The 21,716-nt window shown below is 44.7% G+C and overlaps 1 protein-coding gene across 1 annotated transcript in view; it reads left to right on the plus strand.

The window, feature by feature from the left end:
• LOC145415623 (cartilage oligomeric matrix protein-like) overlaps positions 1–21,716 on the plus strand; it is a 108,812-nt gene that overhangs the window by 44,018 nt on the left and 43,078 nt on the right. The window contains exon 7 of the mRNA XM_080284844.1: positions 5,290–5,571. Within this exon, the coding sequence (XP_080140970.1) occupies positions 5,290–5,571 (282 nt within the window). The remainder of the gene's footprint in view (positions 1–5,289; positions 5,572–21,716) is intronic.

Below are 21,716 nucleotides of genomic sequence, written 5' to 3' on the forward strand. Positions count from 1 at the left end.
GACATAAGAAATTAAGAAGTGACTGAACCAAGCAAGAAAAAATAGGAGTAAACTTGCATGGGAGAGCTATAAGAGATAAAGAAATGACTGTGTAAGGTTTAGAAGAGAAGCCGCAGCCAATTTGGAGAATAACATCGTGGATTTACAGAAATATAAATATTAAAACTATTACCTATATACTTATTGTGTAGCTACAAGGAGGAAGATTCACCATAACTATTTATGGTATATAAAGTATGAAATTTTTGCGTCTTAAACAGGCCTGTGACCTGTAAAAGTAGTTCAGTGTCATTCATATTTGGAACATGTACTTAAACGCTAAGGTAGCTTCTTGTGTAATATCAACAAGCTCTGAAGACAAAGGTGTGGAAGAAAGCATGGGTACATTTTACATTTGTCTCAATAACTGGCTAATTATATGCTTAACTGTAACCATATTCCTTTCAGATAATAAGAGGGACCACAGCTACAATAGATTTCCGTAAGGTTACAACATTCAAGCTTTTGTGGTTTTCTCTAAAACGTGTTACAGAGAAAACACTAAGCAGATCTGAATTCGGTACTTTCCACTAGGCTAAATGGCAAAATATTCAGCCAAAATTCTCAGCAAACTTTTTTATCATAGGATTTTCAAACAAATAGGTGTATCTCAGTTAGTTTCTGAGATATTTCAGTTTGCAGTTTTTGCACCGTAAGTATATGACCTTCGAAAATAGGTCGTCATTTATATTTGGTACAAGTACATGGGTTACCCTAGGGTACCTTTCTGTATATCATCAAGATCTAAGAAAAAAAGTGCAAGTAAAAATAACAGTAATACTTACCAAACCAATATGCTTCGCCATATATACGGCGAAGCTTAATTAAAAGAAAAGAAGGGATTATAGACACTAAATGATGATGAATCAGTCTGTGACCAAAAGGAGGACATGTCTGATTTTGAATGAAAAATTCCAGACAGGTTTTGTAAAGGAAAAGGATTTCCAGACATATGAAATAAATCAGAAAAGGACGAATAAGATAAATTTGATAGAATTTGAGCCGAAGGAACTGCTAGAGCTAATGAAAAATGTGGATGTAAGAAAAGCCATGGGACCACATAACATAATCTTGTTGGGTAATTACAAAATGTGCTGAGCAACTAGTTAAACCAATATTCCAAATAATAAAGTGTTTTTTAAAAGAAGAAGATCTGTCGAGAGACTGCAAGTGGACAAATATATTACCAGTATATAAGAGCAGGAACAGAGAAGATCCAATTAACTCTGCTCAGGTACACATGGGTCTGTGAGACCCACCTCCCCTGTCCCATTGTTATAACTTCTAAATACCCGGGAGACCTATTCTTCTCAGTAGCTTTCTAACTTTATGTCTCCATGCAAAGGGTGAGTGAGTTGCTTCAAGATCTCGCTCTGTTTACCCAGTATATGGGTGGTTTTATATGTTAAGGGTCTGTGAGACCCATGTCTACCTGAGGTGTGTTGGGTTTTTGTTCTCCTTGATTGCAGATAAAATTGCAAAATCTGGCATCCCCTCTTCACACAAGAAAGCACCATCCCATCTCATATACTATAGCACTAGCTGCGTGTCTGTGTGTGTGTGTGTATTTTGGGCAGCCGAAACCACATTCAAATAGCACCAAAATTGGCACAAAAATCGCAAAAAATTCGCTGATGTGAAAAAAATTGGTCCCATCACGATTGAAAAATTTTATTAAATAAGCAATCAATTTTTGACCATAAAACGCCGCTCCCGGCGACCGGTCGGTTGCCGTGGCCGAGTGGTTAATATATCGGACGTGCTTGCGAACAACTTGGGTTCCATTCCCGAAGCGATGTGAGGGCGCCATTCTTCGGTGCGGAGGCGTCCTGGTGCACCAAAATTGGCATGAAAATCGCAGAAAATTCGCTGATGTCGAAAAACTTGGTCCCATCTCGATTGATGATTTTTTAATAGAATTAAGAGCGATCAAAGTTAGGTTTGGAAAACAGTTCATTCGGTACTGGGACTTTTAGAAATCGAGTCTACTCGAGCCATGAGAAAGTTAGTGCGCAACGCGAGAGCCCTCCATAACAGCAAATGCGAGAGGGTCCGAAGGGCCCACGAGCACTTGTACCATGCTATGGGACCACTCAAGCAACCATTCAGATTTTTTTTTTTTATCTTATAGAAGGTCAAAATTTATTTACACTTGTATCATGCAATGGGACCACTCAAGCAACCATTCAGATTTTTTTTTTTCTTATAGAAGGTCAAAATTTATTTATTGTTTTCTACATTTTTTCAAAAATTTGTTAAAACTAGAAAAAGACAAGAACAGTTCATTTTTTTTTACATGTTTGTGTTGGAGAAACATTAAATAAGCTACTCTGTTTTCAGGATTGGAATAAACGAAACATAAACATTTTTCTCAAATTTTTATATTTGTGTGTCTGAGAGACCCACGTCTGCCTTCTATGCATCACGGACCGAGGGTTAAACTTTATACCAGTCACTCATTAGCATTATTTCTAAACTGTGTGAAAAAATCATCAGGAAGAAAGAAATCTAAGGTAATTACCTCCAGGCAGTTTGGCTTTATATTAGATACTTCATGTGTCACACCCGAGTTTTTATAACAGAGTTGTTAATGTGCTGCAGGAGGGAGATGGGTGGGTCGATTTTATCTACTTGGACTTGAGGAAGGTGCCTGACAGAGTACCACATTAGAGGTTCATTTGGAAGTTAGAAAAAATTCGTGGTAATGAGGGTGATTTTTTTATGAGAAGTACGCTTATTGGCAGACAGAATTTAATGAGAACTATGACTGGAGACAAATTTTCATCATGGAAGGGAGTAATAAGTGATGTGGCCCAGGGAGCAGTTTTAGCACCCATGTAATGTTTCTAATACGGTATCTGTTAATGATACGCCAAATAAAGTTAAATAATATGTGAATATGTTTACTGATGATGCAAAAATTATTAAACAAATTGTAAATGAGACACACTGTAGGGAGCTGCAGGAAGACCTAGATCAACTATACAGATGGAGCCAGGAATGGAAGACTGAATTTAATGCTAGTAAGTGTTATGTGATCGAGATGGATGTAAAGAAGATCAAACTGGGACTATAATATAGGGATGGAAGACACTGCCAAGACAACACATGAGATGGATCTGAGTGTAATAAAACAGCAGGGATTATCATCCCAGAGGCATATAAATAAGATAACCAGCGGAACATACAATCCTTTAACATATATAAGAATAGCATTTAATATTATAAGTGAAGATATGTTACGTAAATTGATAATGACAGTGGTAAAACCTATATTAGAAAATGCAACAGCTGTGTGGTCTCCCGACTTATAAACAAATAAATAAATTAGTGAAAGTCCAAAGATTGGCTAACAAGCTCATACCTAACTTGAGAGAACTGCAGTATGAGGAGAGGTTACAGAGGTCGAAATTACTTACGTTGCATGAGAAAAGAAAAAGGGGAGAAATGATAATGATGTATAAGTGTATGCAAGGTACTGAAAACATTAATAGAGATTATTATATTATAGGGAATGGTGGAAGACAAGACGACATAGTTATAAACTTAAACTGTTATGGTGCTTTGTTGCGGTAAGCAAATATAGTTTTCCAAACAGAAGTATAGCTAAATGGAACCAACTGGATGAAAGTGTGTTAAGTATTAAGAATATCAGTACTTTCAAGGAAAGGTTGGACAGTTGCAACGCTGGAGACAGGACAATACAAGAATAGTACTCAGATCCTGTAAAATACAAATAGGTGCACACACACACACACACACACGATATATATATATATATATATATAATAGTTTTCTGCACATAACATATCGTCCCTTCAGTTTTTCTCAAAATGTGCTCTTCACTTCTCGTACATGTTTTTTTCATGCCACATTCATCATTATTTTGGTCCTAACTTTAGCTGTTCCTTCGTTTCCTTAGTCTAACATATATTCTTTTGTAGTCTTATTCCCAGGCAGGGTCAGATGCTGTTGTGTATCTCCACCGTCTTCTGTCGGCCGTCTCGTCCTCCCTTATACACAACTCTCTGTCTCGCATCACACCATCTCTCCGTCCTAATCTCAGTTTCCTTACATCCATCCCTCTCCTCACCGGCTCCTTCCATGCCATCTTAGTTGGTTCCTCTTTGTTTATTCTCACTACACATCACCCTTGTTTCTCTTATCGGTCTGCCGTTTCTCGTAATGAGCTATCGAATATTCATCTGTATTCTTATGTATACCTCCTATTGACGTGTACAGTAGACTTGCCCACACGTTAGATGTGTGCAAGTAAGTCGTGTCAGTGTATACGTTATGTACTGTCACAGGGGACGGAGGAACATAAACTCTGTTCCATCACTACCCTCTTGTTTCCTTGGCCCCTTTTTTTTCTTCCTGTCCATTTCTTTGATATTCCTCTGCTCTCTGATTCTATTTCTTTGTTTTTGTTTACTTTATTTGGTTGTAGAATTTCTTTATCCTTTGTTCACCTTTTTTTTTTTTTTTAAATCTCTCGGGGTTTATTGTAGTCAGTTTGTTTTACCTGATCGAAATAGGTCACTCCCACAGCTTGAATAACAAGTAGACAGCACTCAGAGAGCGTATACCTCTGCCACCACATACTGTATACCAGACAACTCAGATAACCACCAAAATTTAATCAACTCTTCCTTGGTTCATGATCCACATATCCACAGAATGTCATTGAAATCCATCAATTTATAAGTTTTGAGAGATTTTATGAAAAAAAAAAAAAAAGCCTATAACGGGACTTGATTTCAGATCGCCACCAAAATCCCATCAACTCCTCCTTGGTCCACGACCCACATATTCACGAAGTTTCGCTGAAATCCATCAATAACTTTTTGAGATCTCGTAAAGTAAGGACAAACAGGGGTGAATATATTACCTCGCCCAGCTTTCGTCAACGGAGGTAATAGGCGGTTACTGCATGATATTCAGAAAGCCTTGGAAATAGGGTAGGAATGAGTCTTCTTGATTACTGGTCAGATCAACTCTCCAGCCACTATACAGTAGCTGACCATCATCAAAGCCGAATGGAGTTAGGGATAGGTGGCAGTTTAGAGAAAATGTTGCACGGTTTAGAGAAATGTTGCACGTTTGGAGAAGATGCTGCACGGCCAGATCAACAGTCCGGTCTGAATACACTTAACCAGGCTGACAACTGAGGTGAAAGGAACTGGGAGTGTAGGTCAGGTTTAAAACACGTTATATCAGAGTGACATGTACAGTACCCTCTTTCCCCAGGGACGGCACCCAGGACAACCGCGACAACTGCCCTGGCTTGGCCAATAGTGACCAACTGGACACTGACGGGGACGGCCAGGGTGACGCTTGCGACGATGACAAGGACGGCGACGGGCTGGAGGACTCGAGGGATAACTGCCCCCTCGTCCCCAACCCCGGCCAAGGCGATCGTGACGGCAATGGCGTCGGGGATGAGTGCGACGGCGACTATGACGGCGACACCTTTGCTGACTTCGTTGATAACTGCCCCAATAACTCCAGGATTCACACCACGGATTTTAGGTGATATGATTCGCCGTATTATTATTATTATTATTATTATTATTATTATTATTACTGTTATTATTATTATTAATATTATTATTATTATTATTATTATTAATTATTATTATTACTGTTGTTGTTTCATCATCCTCGGATATTTCTTGTCATCTTTTTCATGCCAGCATCATTTTCATCGTCTTTATCATCAACACTATCATCATCATCTGCATATTTATCATCATCAAGAGGTGCAAACCGTCCCTCTCGTCCTCAACCCCGGCGTGGGAAATCGTGACTGGCCTGGTGCTGGTGATGGCAGCCACAGCACCTACGACGGGGACGCCTTCACTGGCTTCACCGCTGCAACAATTCCTTTCACACAACAGATTTAAATGCTGAAGTCTGTCAGTACAACCAGTCCTTGTTATAAGTCAAGGATGAGTTGCATTATGTCACAGCTTTTTACATACGTTCGGTGTCGTAAAGTGCGGGGACTGGGAAACTGTCTTTCTAAGTAATAATGGAACTTCTAAATGAGAATGTTGTTTTAATTTACTGACGAATTAATGCAAAACATACAATGATGACTCACTGTATAGCATTCTTATCATCATTGTCAGCTTAAGTCGTCATTCATCACCCTCGTTGCATTTTCATTAGTCCATCATCGTTTTTATTGTCTTTCTCATTCCTGTTACTGTCATTGTCTTTTGCATTTTCATGATCATCGTCGTCATCGTCAAACCATGCTTTCCCGCAAGGCCTTGTATATCAAATGTGTAGGATCTTGATACTGGAGTTCGAAAGAATAAAAGTAGAACTATCAGTACAGTGCCCGGCGAAGTGAACCACACTATTATTTACGGTAATCATAACGAAGCCTTCAAAATTCTCGGTCCCACCTCACAGGCAAAGCACTCATGCTTTGTATTACGTGTGTTTTAAATGTGAATAAAAGATAAAGTCTGACATGCAACTCACTTTTAAGGCTATGGAGTTGTTGCTTTAATGGTACGATTTACTTAGAGAAAATAGGAACTGACTATTTACAGAGACAGATTTGTTTTGACAAAAAGCAGATGAAAACTGAGGAGCTTACATATAACTGCCAGGTATACACAGATATCTCTGTACAGTTATCATCTACATACATAGATGTCCCATGACAAACATCATCCTTATATTCTACAGGAAAAAAAAAAAGTAGTGAGATGCACTCTTTTACTTGTTAATCATTTCCCTAAAAGAAAGTGTCAGAGGAGTAGTCATTGCACACACACACACACACACACACACACACACACGTTCATGCCCACAAACTTATTATTAGAAATTAGCCTGGTTGTTTTTACCTGGTACTGTGTGTGCCAGCTGAAGAGCATCCTGAGCCTCCGACTCTGTTATTATCATCGTGCCAGCTTTCTGATAGTTCGCCCCATTCCTCTTAATGACGAGATACCAAAAGTACTCCTTACTTAGCACACTTCACGGCTTTCAGTGTGTCCAGATCTTGCAGTTTTTTACCACAGTTAGAACTGTTTTTCTCCTGGTAATCCTCCCAAATGACAAACACCATTTTTTAGACGGCACACAGAATGAAATATTTTGACACTACGTCTGGTCAGATCAGTGTTGGTGGTGTAACAAACAGGTGTGTGGTGGCTAGACAACCTGTATTGCGACAGGACCAGCTGTGTGGTAGTTTATAAATGACGGTTTACGTCTCAGTTCTTTCCCAGCTTCGTGCATGAAAAATGCACAATGAATCTGCGCAGTTAATGAAAAACTGCATTAACTTTGCTCCTTTCACGAAATCAGTTAATGAAATGGCAAATCTATGAAAAAGCAAAATTTTGCTTTCTTCATATATTATGTCTTATAGATTATGCGTATCACACACACACACACACACATACATACACGCACACACACACACACACACACACACACACACACACACACACACACACACACACACACACACACACACACACACACATATAGATAGATAGATAGATAGATAGATAGATGGATACATAGATACATACATACATATATATATATATATATATATATATATATATATATATATATATTGTTACGCTGTCCGCCTTTCCGTTCCCACGGATGCAGCCGTTGCAGCTGGGCTAGGGGGATTATGCAGTATGTATCCGTGTCATTCGCGGAGTTTATATTAGCGAGTGCTACAAGTTCTTTTGTTTCTTTCGTTCCTGCCACTGAGGGCAATTTTATTTAATACCATGCTGAGAATGCATTTGATTATTTTGATTGTCTTATGTGAGCTACCAGTATATTTAATGATGTTTTGCTTGCATTAGAAGTACCAATTTATTGTAGAGAGAGAGGGGCACGAATTTAAGTTCTTATTAATTGATTCATGCGTTCGCGCTTGGCTGAACACGAGCCTAGCAGTAGGCCAGTATCTTCCCAGCTAGCTTCCGTATCGTGCGTGTGTGCACAGTCTCTCTCTCCCCAGTCATTTTTATGCCGAGCTGGCGTTTTCATTTAAGTTTATTTTTATTCTTTTGTTGCTGACTGAGGGAAGTAGTTATTTTATTTTGTTTTTGTAACCGTGTTGTCTTTGGAGGGCCAGTTTGGCTCACCGTGGTCTTCTCGCTGCCTTTGTTAACGTTCCCCAACACACGTACATACACACACACACCCCTAACCCCTACACAGTTAATCCCATCTCTTTGCTCAAGGCTAGTGAGAACCATCGTGAGCTATTAACTGCGTTCCCCCTTGGACACGGGTTAAGTAGAAAGTCGTCACCACCGGAAGTAAGTGGGAGGTGTTCCTGTATACTGTCTCGGGCGGTATTACTTCCGGTAGTGACGATAGTAGGCTAGATCTATAGGTAGGCTGTTCCGTTTTATTACCAAAGTACAGAGTGTTGCGTTTTAGTTTTTCCGTTGCGCAGTTTTTCTCTAGTTTGCGGAGTGTCAGTGCCGGGGTCTGCGTTATTTTTGCAACGCAGTGGAGGCCGATCATCTAAGGCTGACTTGTTGTCTTTTTTGTAATAGCCCCGGGCTGGCGCCACCGTAACAGTGGCGACCTCGCATCAGGATATCCTAACAGTGCCTTCTTCTTGCTAGGATATCGTTACCTTGGCGTTCTCTGTGCTTTGAGGTGAAGTTGATGTGTGTGTAGTTTCTCAGTCAGCATTAGTATTTCATTATTTAGTACTGCCATTGATTTGTCGCCATGGAGTCACGCGTGTCTACACCAGATCGCGTACGTGCTGAGTCACCTGTGGATATGGAACAACGAGAGGCACATAGCAAAGGTACTCCCCGTGTGAGCCCTGAGTTTGACTATGGTGCTGAAATGCCTCGTTTCGCTACCCCACTATTACCATCTATGATGCCGCCGAGCCAGTTTAGAGCAGTTCCCCCAGGGATGTCTGGTGCTTTCCCTGGAGTTGTTCATTCCACTCCCATATACCCTGGAGCCTTGTCACCGGAGGCTCAGTTGCAGTTGGAGTTGAAAAAGATGGAGATGGAAATGCAGCGTGAAAAAGAAGAGAGGGAGATGCAGCGTGCCAGAGAGAAAGAAGAGAGGGAGATGGAGTTGCAGCGTGAAAAAATGCGATTTGAGCTGGAGAAGACTCGCTTGGAGCTGACTGCTAATAGACCTACTTATACCCAAACCTCAGGCCGTGCAGAGGATAGGGAGAGTTGGTTCTCAAGGAGTCTAAAATTAGTGCCAGCATTTGATGAGTTGAAGGTGACAGAATGGTTTGTCAGGTTTGAGAAGAAGGCTAGGGAGTTTGAGTGGCCAAGGCAGCGCTGGGTGGGGTTGGTATCTAATGTGCTGAAGGGAAAAGCCTTGGAAGTGTATAATAGGTTGAGCCCTGAGGATGTAGATGATTATGATGAATTTAAAACAGCCATCCTGAAGGCATATGAACTTAGACCAGAGGCTTATCGGTTGTTGTTCCGTGGTGCTCGGAAAAGGCCTGCTGACACCTATATCGCCTACGCTAGGTATCTGGAGGAGAGGTTAGACGAGTGGTTGCTGAGTGAGAGCGCCACTTCGTATAACGAGGTGCGTGAACTGCTTTTGATGGAACATTTTACCAACATGGCTGACAAAGAAATTGGTGTTAAAATTAGGGAGAAGAGATTTAAGACCGTGAAGGAAGCAGCGACGTGGGCTGATGACCGGGTGTTTGCCTTGCGGAGTATGGGGGTCAAGTATACTAATTTTCAGTATTCCAGGGAGAGGACTGTGAGTGGCCCTGCCTGGGATAAATCTCCCGTGAATCAGTCCAAGGGAAGTTCAGAGGAGAAAAAGAATTCTGGGAGAAAGAGCCCTGTATCCAGTTCAAAGCTAGTTTGTTACTTTTGCAAACAGAGTGGGCACATCAAGCCTAACTGCCCTAAGTGGAAGGCCTCCCAAAATGCCAAACCAGTGGCACTAATTGTAGGTTCGAGTCAGGTGAACGAGAGGAGTTGGGAGAGTGGTAGCGGTGAGGGAGAAGTCTGTGGAAAGCTGGAGTGCAGCCGGCTGTGCTCGCTGCCAGCTCAGGCTGAAAAGGTTACCCAACATGCTACGCCACCTCCGGATGAACTGCCTCAGAAATCGTCCCTAGACTGGTGTAAACCTTTTATATGTCACGGCACAGTGAAAATTCATGGGATCAGTTATCCAGTTACTGTGGCTCGTGATACCTGTGCACAACAGTCTGTGTGCAGAAACGTGACTGGAGGGCCTGTAAACTCAGGGAAGTATGTGCTGTGTAGAGGCATGAACTCAGATGAATACTATGATTATGTTCATGTGGAACTCGATTGCCCCATTGTTCAGGCTGCAGCTCAAGTAGCTGTTGCTGATGTAATGCCAGTAGAGGGGATTGATTTTCTGCTGGGGAACGACCTGGCTGGGGAGAAAGTATTTCCATCTCTTCCCCCACCAGTTGTTGTGGCAGAGAAGTGTTTTGACGCCCCAGAAATTGGTATTGAAGTTGATGCAGAAGTGGAAGCCATGTTCCCGGTCTGTGCAATTACAAGATCTATGGCACAGGTTGCAGCCCGGGAGGAAGAACTGGTGAAGTCACAGGTTCTTGGGGTCGACTGTGGTGAGGCAGGGCCACCAATGGAGGAACCTAGTGAGCAGAGTGTTGCTGTGGTGGGTGAGGAGAGTGGGAATGCGTGCATGGGTGCCGCCCCACTTCCCACTCAGGACACTAGAGGTGGTGCTGAGTGTGTCTGTGTGGAGACTGAACCCAGCCCATCGACTGAATTAGAATTTCAGGACGCTGGGGTCGACTGCGGGGATGCAGGACCACCGTCAAACGCGCCTGAGGAACAGAGTGTCACTGTTGAGGGTAGAGGTGATGATGTCAGTGTGGAGTCTGACATTCCTCCCCCTGTCAAGTGTACTAGAGGTGACGCTGAGATTGATCGCCCTTCGCAATCCAGTGTCCCGACCAGTCCCTTATCTCAGTCCTCAGTAGAGCTGGCGGGTGTTAGGCCAGCAGAATTGAGGGTGAAGCAACAGGAGGATGTAACATTAAAGCCCTTGTTTGCTCGAGTAGGGGAAGAAAGAAGTATGGAGTGTGGTAAGGAGGAGTTCCTGATTAAAGACAATGTTTTACATCGCCGATGGACGCCCACTGGCGCCACGGTGGATGGAGGAGTGGGTGAGTTAGTGCAGGTGGTGGTGCCTGTGCAGTATAGGGTGCCGTTAATACAGTTAGCACATGAGGGACCTTTAGCAGGTCACTTGGGAAACAGAAAGACAGTGCAGCGCTTAAGATATAACTTTTGGTGGCCAAGTATGCCGGGACAAGTTGCTGCGTACATCAAGGGCTGTCACACGTGTCAGATAGTGGGCAAGCCTAATCAAGTTCTTCCTGTGGCCCCTTTGACTCCCATTCCTGCAGTTGAACCTCCGTTTACCCGGGTAATCATTGATATCGTGGGTCCTTTACCTCCTACTTCTGCTGGAAACAAGTATTTGTTAACCATAATGGATGTTACAACGCGATACCCAGAGGCTATACCAATCAGAAGCATGCAGGCGAAGTCAGTAGTCAAGCAACTTATCCTGTTCTTTACTCATTTTGGCCTGCCCAAGGAGTTGCAGTCAGACCGTGGAGTAAATTTTACATCTAATTTATTTAAGCAGACAATGACAGAGTTGGGCATCAAACACATTTTGTCCAGTGCCTACCATCCGCAGTCACAAGGTGCCCTGGAGAGGCATCATCAGACCTTAAAGACCATGCTGCGCACCTTCTGCTATGATAGTGGAAAGGATTGGGACCTAGCGGTACCCTTTGTTATGTTTGCAGTGAGAGAGGTACCAACTGAGTCGTTAGGGTTTTCACCCAATGAGTTAGTGTTTGGGCACAGAGTTCGTGGTCCCTTGGATGTGGTGCGAGAGGCCTGGAGTAACAACAAATCTGGCAACCAGGAATCCATGCTTGACTATGTCTGCCGCACTCGGGAGAGACTGCATTGCGCTTTAGAGCTTGCCCGTGACCATCTAATCGGGGCTCAAGCGAAAATGAAGGCTCATTACGATAAGAAGGTCAGAAGTCATGAGTTTAAGCAAGGAGATGAAGTTTTGGCACTGCTGCCCATGCAAGGAAAACCTCTGGCGGCTAGATTCAGTGGTCCTTATATTGTGAAGAAGAGAGTTGGGGAACTTGACTATCTAATTGTTACCCCAGATAGGCGGAAGAGTACTCAGTTGTGCCACATTAATATGTTGAAGCCATACTACCGCCCAGTTGATTCTCACTGTGGGATGACTGCTGATGTCTCTCACCTGGGATGTGAAGGACGGGAAAGAGAGGACGTGGCATCAAAGGGACGTGCTGTGAAGGGAGCTGTTGGTGCCGGTAATGTGAGTAGTGGACCAGGGTTACAGCCACAGTTCCTGGAAGGTGACTTTGGAGTGGACGTTGAGGGAACCAGGGATAAGAGCGCTCCTGTAGTTTTGGTGGTTGGTAGTGAGTTGGAGGAGCAGGAGGAAGTGTTTAGTCGTGGTGAGATGTTATCAGCTGACCTATGGGAGGGCAATGGTTATGCAGCTCTGGTGGAGAAATTGCGACACCTTGAGCCAGTAAAGCGAGAAGAGCTGTGCAACAGATTATGGAAACATCCGAAAGTTTTTGGAGATTCACCGGGATTGACAACTTGGGCTACTCATGACATTGACGTTGGGGATAGTAAGCCTGTAAAATTAGCTCCCTACCGCATCAACCCTATCAGACAGAAAGCTCTCGATAATGAGATCAAGTATATGTTGGACCATGGATTGATCAAGAGGAGTTTCAGTGAGTGGAGTTCACCAGTTACCTTGCAGCCGAAGCCAGATGGGAAGGTTAGGTTGTGTGTGGACTTCCGGAAAGTTAACTCACTGTCTAAGACCGATGCTTATCCCTTGCCTCGGGTCGATGACTCCGTGGACAAGGTGGGAAATGCCACTTATATCACCAAGCTTGACTTAGTAAAAGGATACTGGCAGGTCCCGCTGACGGAACGGGCTAAACAAGTGGCTAGCTTTGTTGTCAGTGGTGCAGTATATCAGTGCCAGGTGATGCCTTATGGATTGAAGAATGCTCCAGCCACTTTCCAGAGGCTTATGGATAAAGTGGTGGATGGCATACCTAATTGTGTCGTTTACATCGATGATGTCATTGTGTATGACACCAAGTGGGAGGAGCACCTTGATCATGTGGAAATGCTCATTAAGCGGTTGGAGGAAGCTGGCTTAGTAGTCAACTTGGACAAGTGCGAGTTCGTACGTGCTAAGGTCCAGTACCTTGGATTTGTTGTGGGACATGGGCAAGTGGCTCCACCTCGGGCTAAGGTGGATGCCATTTCCAACTTTGCAGCACCCCAGTGTCGCCGTGCCCTCCAGCGATTTTTGGGCATGATCGGCTATTACAGACGATTTATTGGGAATTACTCCACAGTGCTTGCCCCTCTTACTGACTTATTGCGCAAGGATAAGAAGTGGCAGTGGACAGCCGAGTGTGAGCAAGCTTTTACTACTGTTAAGTCTCTGCTGTGCCACCACCCTATATTGCGTGCACCAGATTTTGACAAACCTTTTGTGCTGGCAGTTGATGCTAGCCAAGTAGGGGTAGGAGCAGTGCTGATGCAGCCGGATGAGGGCCAGGTTGAACATCCCATATCATACTTCTCAAAGAAGTTTAATAGAGCCCAGAAGAACTACTCTGTCATAGAGCAGGAGTTATTAGCGATTATCCTGGCCCTACAACACTTTGCTGTCTACCTGCCCCCTTTTGGCCCTGTGATCAAGATTTATTCAGACCATCATCCCCTGCAGTTTTTGAACAAGTTTAAATTTAAGAACCAGCGTTTGACCCGCTGGAGTTTGCTTTTGCAAGAGTACAATTTAGAAGTTAGGCATATTAAAGGGACTGATAACGTAATTGCTGATTGTCCAGGGAGGGGTCAGGGTCATGATTCGAAAATTTTGATCCAGGGCTCAAAATTTTCCCTTGGGGAAGGGCGTGTTACGCTGTCCGCCTTTCCGTTCCCACGGATGCAGCCGTTGCAGCTGGGCTAGGGGGATTATGCAGTATGTATCCGTGTCATTCGCGGAGTTTATATTAGCGAGTGCTACAAGTTCTTTTGTTTCTTTCGTTCCTGCCACTGAGGGCAATTTTATTTAATACCATGCTGAGAATGCATTTGATTATTTTGATTGTCTTATGTGAGCTACCAGTATATTTAATGATGTTTTGCTTGCATTAGAAGTACCAATTTATTGTAGAGAGAGAGGGGCACGAATTTAAGTTCTTATTAATTGATTCATGCGTTCGCGCTTGGCTGAACACGAGCCTAGCAGTAGGCCAGTATCTTCCCAGCTAGCTTCCGTATCGTGCGTGTGTGCACAGTCTCTCTCTCCCCAGTCATTTTTATGCCGAGCTGGCGTTTTCATTTAAGTTTATTTTTATTCTTTTGTTGCTGACTGAGGGAAGTAGTTATTTTATTTTGTTTTTGTAACCGTGTTGTCTTTGGAGGGCCAGTTTGGCTCACCGTGGTCTTCTCGCTGCCTTTGTTAACGTTCCCCAACACACGTACATACACACACACACCCCTAACCCCTACACAGTTAATCCCATCTCTTTGCTCAAGGCTAGTGAGAACCATCGTGAGCTATTAACTGCGTTCCCCCTTGGACACGGGTTAAGTAGAAAGTCGTCACCACCGGAAGTAAGTGGGAGGTGTTCCTGTATACTGTCTCGGGCGGTATTACTTCCGGTAGTGACGATAGTAGGCTAGATCTATAGGTAGGCTGTTCCGTTTTATTACCAAAGTACAGAGTGTTGCGTTTTAGTTTTTCCGTTGCGCAGTTTTTCTCTAGTTTGCGGAGTGTCAGTGCCGGGGTCTGCGTTATTTTTGCAACGCAGTGGAGGCCGATCATCTAAGGCTGACTTGTTGTCTTTTTTGTAATAGCCCCGGGCTGGCGCCACCGTAACAGTGGCGACCTCGCATCAGGATATCCTAACAGTGCCTTCTTCTTGCTAGGATATCGTTACCTTGGCGTTCTCTGTGCTTTGAGGTGAAGTTGATGTGTGTGTAGTTTCTCAGTCAGCATTAGTATTTCATTATTTAGTACTGCCATTGATTTGTCGCCATGGAGTCACGCGTGTCTACACCAGATCGCGTACGTGCTGAGTCACCTGTGGATATGGAACAACGAGAGGCACATAGCAAAGGTACTCCCCGTGTGAGCCCTGAGTTTGACTATGGTGCTGAAATGCCTCGTTTCGCTACCCCACTATTACCATCTATGATGCCGCCGAGCCAGTTTAGAGCAGTTCCCCCAGGGATGTCTGGTGCTTTCCCTGGAGTTGTTCATTCCACTCCCATATACCCTGGAGCCTTGTCACCGGAGGCTCAGTTGCAGTTGGAGTTGAAAAAGATGGAGATGGAAATGCAGCGTGAAAAAGAAGAGAGGGAGATGCAGCGTGCCAGAGAGAAAGAAGAGAGGGAGATGGAGTTGCAGCGTGAAAAAATGCGATTTGAGCTGGAGAAGACTCGCTTGGAGCTGACTGCTAATAGACCTACTTATACCCAAACCTCAGGCCGTGCAGAGGATAGGGAGAGTTGGTTCTCAAGGAGTCTAAAATTAGTGCCAGCATTTGATGAGTTGAAGGTGACAGAATGGTTTGTCAGGTTTGAGAAGAAGGCTAGGGAGTTTGAGTGGCCAAGGCAGCGCTGGGTGGGGTTGGTATCTAATGTGCTGAAGGGAAAAGCCTTGGAAGTGTATAATAGGTTGAGCCCTGAGGATGTAGATGATTATGATGAATTTAAAACAGCCATCCTGAAGGCATATGAACTTAGACCAGAGGCTTATCGGTTGTTGTTCCGTGGTGCTCGGAAAAGGCCTGCTGACACCTATATCGCCTACGCTAGGTATCTGGAGGAGAGGTTAGACGAGTGGTTGCTGAGTGAGAGCGCCACTTCGTATAACGAGGTGCGTGAACTGCTTTTGATGGAACATTTTACCAACATGGCTGACAAAGAAATTGGTGTTAAAATTAGGGAGAAGAGATTTAAGACCGTGAAGGAAGCAGCGACGTGGGCTGATGACCGGGTGTTTGCCTTGCGGAGTATGGGGGTCAAGTATACTAATTTTCAGTATTCCAGGGAGAGGACTGTGAGTGGCCCTGCCTGGGATAAATCTCCCGTGAATCAGTCCAAGGGAAGTTCAGAGGAGAAAAAGAATTCTGGGAGAAAGAGCCCTGTATCCAGTTCAAAGCTAGTTTGTTACTTTTGCAAACAGAGTGGGCACATCAAGCCTAACTGCCCTAAGTGGAAGGCCTCCCAAAATGCCAAACCAGTGGCACTAATTGTAGGTTCGAGTCAGGTGAACGAGAGGAGTTGGGAGAGTGGTAGCGGTGAGGGAGAAGTCTGTGGAAAGCTGGAGTGCAGCCGGCTGTGCTCGCTGCCAGCTCAGGCTGAAAAGGTTACCCAACATGCTACGCCACCTCCGGATGAACTGCCTCAGAAATCGTCCCTAGACTGGTGTAAACCTTTTATATGTCACGGCACAGTGAAAATTCATGGGATCAGTTATCCAGTTACTGTGGCTCGTGATACCTGTGCACAACAGTCTGTGTGCAGAAACGTGACTGGAGGGCCTGTAAACTCAGGGAAGTATGTGCTGTGTAGAGGCATGAACTCAGATGAATACTATGATTATGTTCATGTGGAACTCGATTGCCCCATTGTTCAGGCTGCAGCTCAAGTAGCTGTTGCTGATGTAATGCCAGTAGAGGGGATTGATTTTCTGCTGGGGAACGACCTGGCTGGGGAGAAAGTATTTCCATCTCTTCCCCCACCAGTTGTTGTGGCAGAGAAGTGTTTTGACGCCCCAGAAATTGGTATTGAAGTTGATGCAGAAGTGGAAGCCATGTTCCCGGTCTGTGCAATTACAAGATCTATGGCACAGGTTGCAGCCCGGGAGGAAGAACTGGTGAAGTCACAGGTTCTTGGGGTCGACTGTGGTGAGGCAGGGCCACCAATGGAGGAACCTAGTGAGCAGAGTGTTGCTGTGGTGGGTGAGGAGAGTGGGAATGCGTGCATGGGTGCCGCCCCACTTCCCACTCAGGACACTAGAGGTGGTGCTGAGTGTGTCTGTGTGGAGACTGAACCCAGCCCATCGACTGAATTAGAATTTCAGGACGCTGGGGTCGACTGCGGGGATGCAGGACCACCGTCAAACGCGCCTGAGGAACAGAGTGTCACTGTTGAGGGTAGAGGTGATGATGTCAGTGTGGAGTCTGACATTCCTCCCCTGTCAAGTGTACTAGAGGTGACGCTGAGATTGATCGCCCTTCGCAATCCAGTGTCCCGACCAGTCCCTTATCTCAGTCCTCAGTAGAGCTGGCGGGTGTTAGGCCAGCAGAATTGAGGGTGAAGCAACAGGAGGATGTAACATTAAAGCCCTTGTTTGCTCGAGTAGGGGAAGAAAGAAGTATGGAGTGTGGTAAGGAGGAGTTCCTGATTAAAGACAATGTTTTACATCGCCGATGGACGCCCACTGGCGCCACGGTGGATGGAGGAGTGGGTGAGTTAGTGCAGGTGGTGGTGCCTGTGCAGTATAGGGTGCCGTTAATACAGTTAGCACATGAGGGACCTTTAGCAGGTCACTTGGGAAACAGAAAGACAGTGCAGCGCTTAAGATATAACTTTTGGTGGCCAAGTATGCCGGGACAAGTTGCTGCGTACATCAAGGGCTGTCACACGTGTCAGATAGTGGGCAAGCCTAATCAAGTTCTTCCTGTGGCCCCTTTGACTCCCATTCCTGCAGTTGAACCTCCGTTTACCCGGGTAATCATTGATATCGTGGGTCCTTTACCTCCTACTTCTGCTGGAAACAAGTATTTGTTAACCATAATGGATGTTACAACGCGATACCCAGAGGCTATACCAATCAGAAGCATGCAGGCGAAGTCAGTAGTCAAGCAACTTATCCTGTTCTTTACTCATTTTGGCCTGCCCAAGGAGTTGCAGTCAGACCGTGGAGTAAATTTTACATCTAATTTATTTAAGCAGACAATGACAGAGTTGGGCATCAAACACATTTTGTCCAGTGCCTACCATCCGCAGTCACAAGGTGCCCTGGAGAGGCATCATCAGACCTTAAAGACCATGCTGCGCACCTTCTGCTATGATAGTGGAAAGGATTGGGACCTAGCGGTACCCTTTGTTATGTTTGCAGTGAGAGAGGTACCAACTGAGTCGTTAGGGTTTTCACCCAATGAGTTAGTGTTTGGGCACAGAGTTCGTGGTCCCTTGGATGTGGTGCGAGAGGCCTGGAGTAACAACAAATCTGGCAACCAGGAATCCATGCTTGACTATGTCTGCCGCACTCGGGAGAGACTGCATTGCGCTTTAGAGCTTGCCCGTGACCATCTAATCGGGGCTCAAGCGAAAATGAAGGCTCATTACGATAAGAAGGTCAGAAGTCATGAGTTTAAGCAAGGAGATGAAGTTTTGGCACTGCTGCCCATGCAAGGAAAACCTCTGGCGGCTAGATTCAGTGGTCCTTATATTGTGAAGAAGAGAGTTGGGGAACTTGACTATCTAATTGTTACCCCAGATAGGCGGAAGAGTACTCAGTTGTGCCACATTAATATGTTGAAGCCATACTACCGCCCAGTTGATTCTCACTGTGGGATGACTGCTGATGTCTCTCACCTGGGATGTGAAGGACGGGAAAGAGAGGACGTGGCATCAAAGGGACGTGCTGTGAAGGGAGCTGTTGGTGCCGGTAATGTGAGTAGTGGACCAGGGTTACAGCCACAGTTCCTGGAAGGTGACTTTGGAGTGGACGTTGAGGGAACCAGGGATAAGAGCGCTCCTGTAGTTTTGGTGGTTGGTAGTGAGTTGGAGGAGCAGGAGGAAGTGTTTAGTCGTGGTGAGATGTTACCAGCTGACCTATGGGAGGGCAATGGTTATGCAGCTCTGGTGGAGAAATTGCGACACCTTGAGCCAGTAAAGCGAGAAGAGCTGTGCAACAGATTATGGAAACATCCGAAAGTTTTTGGAGATTCACCGGGATTGACAACTTGGGCTACTCATGACATTGACGTTGGGGATAGTAAGCCTGTAAAATTAGCTCCCTACCGCATCAACCCTATCAGACAGAAAGCTCTCGATAATGAGATCAAGTATATGTTGGACCATGGATTGATCAAGAGGAGTTTCAGTGAGTGGAGTTCACCAGTTACCTTGCAGCCGAAGCCAGATGGGAAGGTTAGGTTGTGTGTGGACTTCCGGAAAGTTAACTCACTGTCTAAGACCGATGCTTATCCCTTGCCTCGGGTCGATGACTCCGTGGACAAGGTGGGAAATGCCACTTATATCACCAAGCTTGACTTAGTAAAAGGATACTGGCAGGTCCCGCTGACGGAACGGGCTAAACAAGTGGCTAGCTTTGTTGTCAGTGGTGCAGTATATCAGTGCCAGGTGATGCCTTATGGATTGAAGAATGCTCCAGCCACTTTCCAGAGGCTTATGGATAAAGTGGTGGATGGCATACCTAATTGTGTCGTTTACATCGATGATGTCATTGTGTATGACACCAAGTGGGAGGAGCACCTTGATCATGTGGAAATGCTCATTAAGCGGTTGGAGGAAGCTGGCTTAGTAGTCAACTTGGACAAGTGCGAGTTCGTACGTGCTAAGGTCCAGTACCTTGGATTTGTTGTGGGACATGGGCAAGTGGCTCCACCTCGGGCTAAGGTGGATGCCATTTCCAACTTTGCAGCACCCCAGTGTCGCCGTGCCCTCCAGCGATTTTTGGGCATGATCGGCTATTACAGACGATTTATTGGGAATTACTCCACAGTGCTTGCCCCTCTTACTGACTTATTGCGCAAGGATAAGAAGTGGCAGTGGACAGCCGAGTGTGAGCAAGCTTTTACTACTGTTAAGTCTCTGCTGTGCCACCACCCTATATTGCGTGCACCAGATTTTGACAAACCTTTTGTGCTGGCAGTTGATGCTAGCCAAGTAGGGGTAGGAGCAGTGCTGATGCAGCCGGATGAGGGCCAGGTTGAACATCCCATATCATACTTCTCAAAGAAGTTTAATAGAGCCCAGAAGAACTACTCTGTCATAGAGCAGGAGTTATTAGCGATTATCCTGGCCCTACAACACTTTGCTGTCTACCTGCCCCCTTTTGGCCCTGTGATCAAGATTTATTCAGACCATCATCCCCTGCAGTTTTTGAACAAGTTTAAATTTAAGAACCAGCGTTTGACCCGCTGGAGTTTGCTTTTGCAAGAGTACAATTTAGAAGTTAGGCATATTAAAGGGACTGATAACGTAATTGCTGATTGTCCAGGGAGGGGTCAGGGTCATGATTCGAAAATTTTGATCCAGGGCTCAAAATTTTCCCTTGGGGAAGGGCGTGTTACGCTGTCCGCCTTTCCGTTCCCACGGATGCAGCCGTTGCAGCTGGGCTAGGGGGATTATGCAGTATGTATCCGTGTCATTCGCGGAGTTTATATTAGCGAGTGCTACAAGTTCTTTTGTTTCTTTCGTTCCTGCCACTGAGGGCAATTTTATTTAATACCATGCTGAGAATGCATTTGATTATTTTGATTGTCTTATGTGAGCTACCAGTATATTTAATGATGTTTTGCTTGCATTAGAAGTACCAATTTATTGTAGAGAGAGAGGGGCACGAATTTAAGTTCTTATTAATTGATTCATGCGTTCGCGCTTGGCTGAACACGAGCCTAGCAGTAGGCCAGTATCTTCCCAGCTAGCTTCCGTATCGTGCGTGTGTGCACAGTCTCTCTCTCCCCAGTCATTTTTATGCCGAGCTGGCGTTTTCATTTAAGTTTATTTTTATTCTTTTGTTGCTGACTGAGGGAAGTAGTTATTTTATTTTGTTTTTGTAACCGTGTTGTCTTTGGAGGGCCAGTTTGGCTCACCGTGGTCTTCTCGCTGCCTTTGTTAACGTTCCCCAACACACGTACATACACACACACACCCCTAACCCCTACACAGTTAATCCCATCTCTTTGCTCAAGGCTAGTGAGAACCATCGTGAGCTATTAACTGCGTTCCCCCTTGGACACGGGTTAAGTAGAAAGTCGTCACCACCGGAAGTAAGTGGGAGGTGTTCCTGTATACTGTCTCGGGCGGTATTACTTCCGGTAGTGACGATAGTAGGCTAGATCTATAGGTAGGCTGTTCCGTTTTATTACCAAAGTACAGAGTGTTGCGTTTTAGTTTTTCCGTTGCGCAGTTTTTCTCTAGTTTGCGGAGTGTCAGTGCCGGGGTCTGCGTTATTTTTGCAACGCAGTGGAGGCCGATCATCTAAGGCTGACTTGTTGTCTTTTTTGTAATAGCCCCGGGCTGGCGCCACCGTAACAATATATATATATATCCCATTGGCTCCCAGAATACCTGTGCGAGGGATTTTGCTGGAAGGGTACTAGACGTACCGCCCTCTGCCTGTCGGCTCATAGTCGCGAAGCTCATAGGTCCCTTCCCCTGGGTCCCCTTCTTTATTAAATTTTGAAAATAGCCGCTAATGGGATATATATATTATATATATATATATATATATAATATATATATATATATATATATATATATATATATATATATAATCATCATCATCATCAT

Source organism: Coenobita brevimanus, chromosome 103, assembly GCF_032717465.1.
Source record: "Coenobita brevimanus isolate Jiangsu-jjx chromosome 103, ASM3271746v2, whole genome shotgun sequence".
NCBI lineage: Eukaryota > Metazoa > Arthropoda > Malacostraca > Decapoda > Coenobitidae > Coenobita > Coenobita brevimanus.